The 5,439-nt window shown below is 40.8% G+C and overlaps 1 protein-coding gene across 1 annotated transcript; it reads left to right on the top strand.

Annotated features, from left to right (window-relative positions):
• Positions 1-638: 638 nt before the first annotated feature.
• Positions 639-4,864, top strand: LOC128472089 (testis-expressed protein 47-like). Its single transcript, XM_053454153.1, has 7 exons — positions 639-1,033; positions 1,551-1,623; positions 2,043-2,137; positions 2,440-2,504; positions 2,844-3,045; positions 3,194-3,350; positions 4,215-4,864. Exons 1-7 carry the CDS (start codon positions 941-943, stop codon positions 4,265-4,267), a joined length of 738 nt encoding a protein of 245 aa, XP_053310128.1. The 5' UTR covers positions 639-940; the 3' UTR covers positions 4,268-4,864.
• The last annotated feature ends 575 nt before the right edge of the window (positions 4,865-5,439 follow it).

The raw sequence follows: 5,439 nt of genomic DNA, 5'->3' as shown, positions 1-5,439 counted from the left end.
TTCAAGCAGGGATGTCAGCCATAACATACTGGGAGCAAAAGCACCAACTGGGAGTCTTTTATATGATCACGGGGGGGGGGCGGATTGTAGGACAGAATCTGCCCCTTCACGCTGAGATTGGGGCAAAAATCTTGAGAGTTCCCAGGTATCGTTAACGTACTCAGTGGCTTATTCACTAACACAATGAGTTACACCTTGAATATTGAATTAAAAATGCATTTTGCACAGGCATACCCGATGCATTTTCAGTGTTACCAAGTTCATATCCAACGTAAAGTTTACGTAAAGTCCAAGGACCTGCAGCCGCTGACTGTAAACCTACTACCCTGCAGTCATTATATTATAACTCCCATAAATACTATAATTATATAGCGTTCCCCCAAAAAGAAATAAAGGTTAACCATTTTTTTGGTGGGGAAACCTGCTGTAGGAAGGGGTTATTGAGGGGAACTATATGGCGTCCGATGGATTCCATTCAAATGGGCGCTAATTAGCGTTTACTTAAAAGGTTGCCGGGCAACCAGCTCTACGTCTTACAAATAATAGAGAAAGCCGTCGAGCAAACAGAGACCCGGAGCGTTAAATCCGAAAAGCTTGTGTTAAATCCCGTTACTAAGAGACAGCAGGGCTTTCGGAAACGCACACAAACCGGCCACGCTCTTTCTGGATAGATCCGAACGATTCTGGAATTTTTATTCACAAAACTTTTTCTTTCTTACGTTGACTCTCTTTTAAAAATGTCAACCTTTTTATTTCTCCCAGTTTTTGACTTTTTTTCCCCCAAATTTCTTTTTGCTTGAAATCTGGCAGGCAATAGAATTCCAATTTCTCCTAAAAAGGCACTTTTTTAAGGATAGTTCCAAAGTATTATCGAAAACCTTATTTTGCCTGGAAATCAGTAATATTCCGAAGCGGAAGAGTTTTTAGCAAACAGCGAGATATGGAGAACCAGTCGGCGGCGGAAACGGGGGGAACAAGTTTCTTCCAGCAACTTCTAAACAAGAGGATGGTTTTAAACGCCAGAGACGATACGGTTAGTCTACAAGAGTGATATGCTGTCATACCTGCCAACTGTTCTGGAATTATGGATACAGTCCTTAGATTCCTCTCCTGTCTCAATTCATAAAAGGGATAAGGAAACATATCTTGTATTTAGAACGATAATGGGGTTTCTATGGTTCTTTTATGATAATCTCATCTGGTTTGTTGATGCTTAGATAATACTTAATGTTTTAATGTTCATTTGTCTTAAATGACTATATTTTCCGGTAATTACCCCAACTGAACGGGGGTCACTTACTTAAAAAAAATTATTGTGGCTGCGAGAGGTACTTCACCCTAAACTGATGAGGATTTAATAACACACTTATCAACGGCCATATCTTATGATTTCATTGAAGGCAGATTTTGGATAAGGGGGTATCGCTGTGGCCAGTTTTATGGTGAAGAGATATGTGTGTAGACCCCTTGGTCTACTGGGGTCGCTTTTAGGACTGGGAGGCAGATATATGTTCAATAAATCTAAATATTTTTTATTTCTCTCTCTCTAGAAATCACTTCTTCATCGGCTCATCTTTGTGTCCAAAATCTCATCGGAATTAGCAGATAAGAGAGATCTTGGAGGTACATGAAGAACATGACACTTATGGCTCCATCATCTGCTCAACTAGGATTGTGTCCAACTGATAATTCATATATATATGTCATCTATAACACATTATTCGGGGGTTATATATTATATTATATAATAATAATGGCCACGGTAGGGCAAAGTCATATGCATGGACTTAGGAAACATAGTTGATTAGGGTAACCATTTCTTTCTTCCAGATTACTCTAGATAGCAGATATCATGAGCAGATGACATTCTGGGATAAATGCATTATAAATATCTACAGTTTCCGTAGTTCCTACAACTCTGGTCAGCTAAGTGAAGGAGAAGTTGGTGCCGATGTTGACCTTGTTGCTATTAAGGGTCTTCTACATGGAATATCGGATGGTTTTTGTTGGAGGTAATTAATTGTCATTCTCGCCCCGTGCAGAATATTGGGAGAAGACCTTTCAGGGTTATAACCAGGGTGACTATGTCAGCGGACTCCTGCTGCTTTATCCCTCCTACACTATCCACGTTCTGGAGGTAGGAACCGATTTATCGCACGCGTCTCTGATATGTTTACAGTTAATATGTTATACATAAAAGACATTGTCAAAAAATAATTCAGGGACTTACTTCTCCGAGTCAGTCTAAAAGATCCACTTTTTGAAAACCACATGAAATTGGTTATTTCGCTTCTATTAACTGAATTCCCTGATGCTGCTGAATCCCATTAACAGGCAGTAAAATGTGGTTAGGTGTCTCTTCCAGTTGACCCTGACTTGGGTGATATATCTACAATAATAAAAAGGTCAAAGTAGATCCTGACATACTCTGTGTTTCAGTCCAGCAGTGACGTCCTGTACTGTGTACTGAGGGAGCTGAGGAACATGAAGAAACAAGGAAACCGGTGGGTGTGAAAGGGTTAATCAAACGCACGCTGATAATGTTCTTAGAGCAGACCAGTTACATTGTCTCAAACTACTGAACGATGCAATTATAATAGCCCAACAGCACCCCCCCGTGGTTGTACTGTGTCTAACACATCATAAAAAAGCAAAAAGTTAAAGCAAAATATTAACTAAAGCACTAAAATATTGTTACTTAACGACAACAAACTGTTACATTTTAAGTTTTGCGAAGTTATATTAAATTCAGGTGTTGGCATCATAGCATCTTCATGTCTATGATTTGTTCTCTATTACCTGATATTTCTTCCACCTGCTTTACAATCTCTCTCATTTTTCAGGGCTCTGGTGCTGGACCCCAGAATCGTTGTGATGTCCCATGATATCCCCAGTCGTCTCTTCAGCCAGTGGAGCTATAAAGTCCTGCACGTTCCTGCACAACACTTGGGAGATAAGTATGCCAACGAGACTGTTGATGACATCATTAGCGAGTGTTTGACTAAGATATTGAAGATCGGGAAGCACCTTACCAAGTATCCCAAGGTGAGTGATGGGAGATAAGTGGTTGGGGGAGGTGGTGGGAAAGATAGAAATATGGAAGTAGTGAAGAGACATTGACATTGGGTCCAACAGGGGGTGGCGAAATGCGTCAGGTTTCGACACACTTTAGTAATAATGCATTCTGTTACAGGGTTCTAAGAACATTCCAGACTCTGCGTTTGAGAAGGTGCCAGACTTAATCATTCCCCAAGCTTCCATCTCCTTCCTCTTGCATTGTAAGGACCTCCTGACTCCCGACCAGTTCCTGGAGACCTACGACTCTCCTCTGAACATTCTCATGGACTCTGGTACGTCTTTTACAAATGAAAGGCTTTGGCCTGGAGACTGGCAGCCAAACGGGATATTAATAAATAATATCCAGCGATACATTCCTAAAACGTCTAGTAATTCCACGTATATCTCAGACTGACCAATGGACATTGCTAGTGGCTACAGATACTAACTAACCCATACAGAAAGGCTCAGACGTGGCTAATTTGGTGAAAATGATTTGTTTGGTTAAAGGACATGTATTTGGAAGTATAAACCAGACTGTGGTGTAGACCCTCGTGATCCGGGGGCAGGTACAGTATAACGTTCATGTAGTTTAGTCTCTGCATGTAGTAGCGATTGCATCAAACAACGCTGTAGTAGCTTCAACTTTTCATCATCATCATCCAAAACTCTCCTCATCCTTCATTCCGCTGCCAAAGGCAACGTCCACAAGTCTCCCTGCTATTCACCACCCCAAGCTAACTGCATAGCGCGTTAACCTAACATCCCCTCATCAACAGCAACGGAAGGCTAGATCTTATGCAAAGAATAACCAAGAATCATCATCATCATCTAGCTCCTTTTAGCAACGCGGAGGATCTCATCACATTTTCATTCGGTAACCTCTGTAAAGGGTAAATGTTGTATTTAGGGGGTAACTAAGACAAGGCTGATATTTCACATCGACACATATTCCCCGGCATCGGCGATACATTTCGTTCACCTTTAAATGCCATCCGTATTCTTGTTACATTTGTGGAGATGCTCAGACCAGATCAGGTGCGTAGGTATCCTAAAAGCTCGTTCGGTGGGACACGATTGGGTCTTAAGTCTGATTTTTCTAGTAAGCTGAATCATTACTAATCACTAATCATGTTTTTATTCTTTAATTTTTTTAGATCGTGTCTGGCCAACTCCAGTCCACTTAACACCCATTCAGGCATCACGCTGATTGCATCGACTCTTAATCTCTCTTTGGTTCCATCTTGATGAAGACGCAGACTTACGTTAAACCCCCCATTTACCAACACAGACACCTCAAGAGCAAAATGTAATTGTAATACTTTTAAAAATGAACAAAAAAACTAAAAAAACCCCAAAAAACAAAGATGCAATCATTTTATCTTCCTTCATTTTTATTTCATCTTATATTAAAAAAAAAAAGACATCTCAGGAGTGTTGGCTTTTGGGAGAAGCTATGGTTCAGAACATTTGATTTGATTACAGAGGTATACACTGAAACAATATATTTATTGTCAGGATGTCACATGTTCAGACACGATAGAGAGAGTCAGGGTGAACATGCGTGAAATCCGTTGGCTGTTGAGATCTCCGGACATATTGAAATCATTTTTGGTGTCCGGTGGCAGGTGTCGTCTGGGTTACATTGTATCAAAGGCTTGGGTGACAACTTGCATAAGTGACGGGTGTTAGGCAAAAATAAAAATGGTTTACAAAAGGTCTCTGGTGGGGTGGGAGGTGTGCATAGGAACCCCCATAACAGGTCGACATAGGAAATAAATATTCCTGTTACCGCGGGTTTGTTGAAGGATATACAAGAGCAAAGATGGCGGACGTTGGAAGTGAACGACGCATGTGACACAGATCGGCATTCGCATTATTTTGCGTCAGTCGTACACTCGTCCAACGATCATAATCCAGTATGACTGCTGGTATACAAGATGGATGTTCTATTCTCCAAGACACGCACATCACGAGGTCATAGACGCATTTTACTTTATTTCTCTAATTTTCGGAGCCCGGCCCCTTGGATGTGGGTGGAAGAGGCTTGCGTATCAGCCATAGTGAACCCAGAACGACACTTCTCCTACGGCTGCAACGCAAAACCTTTTCCGCCAGGAACGGGCAAACTGTTTATTCTCAGAATTATTCATGAAAACAGAATTTTCACTTGCCACAAATATCCCATTTTGACTGAATACCGACACAGAGATATTCAGTCAACTTGGGGCTTAGGAACAGGAGGACGAACATGTTCTAAAAACATGCTGCAAAACAATTAGCAATTTTGGCACTTTTTTCAGAAAATATGTAAAAATTACTATAAAGTGATTTTAAAGAACGATCAAGAAGATGTTTGTAGAAGATCCATAACTTGACAGA

The sequence above is a fragment of the Spea bombifrons genome, chromosome 13, assembly GCF_027358695.1.
Source record: "Spea bombifrons isolate aSpeBom1 chromosome 13, aSpeBom1.2.pri, whole genome shotgun sequence".
NCBI classification, from domain to species: Eukaryota; Metazoa; Chordata; class Amphibia; order Anura; family Pelobatidae; genus Spea; species Spea bombifrons.
The sequence above is the reverse complement of the archived record's forward strand: the minus strand, read 5'-3'. Positions and strand labels throughout refer to the sequence as shown.

Coding starts and splice junctions, on each gene's coding strand:
- LOC128472089 (XM_053454153.1), top strand. CDS start 941: ATGGAGAACCAGTCGGCGGCGGAAACGGGGGGAACAAGTTTCTTCCAG. Junction 1,034..1,550: donor TAAACGCCAGAGACGATACG/GTTAGTCTACAA, acceptor CTCTCTCTCTAG/AAATCACTTCTTCATCGGCT. Junction 2,505..2,843: donor ATGAAGAAACAAGGAAACCG/GTGGGTGTGAAA, acceptor CTCATTTTTCAG/GGCTCTGGTGCTGGACCCCA.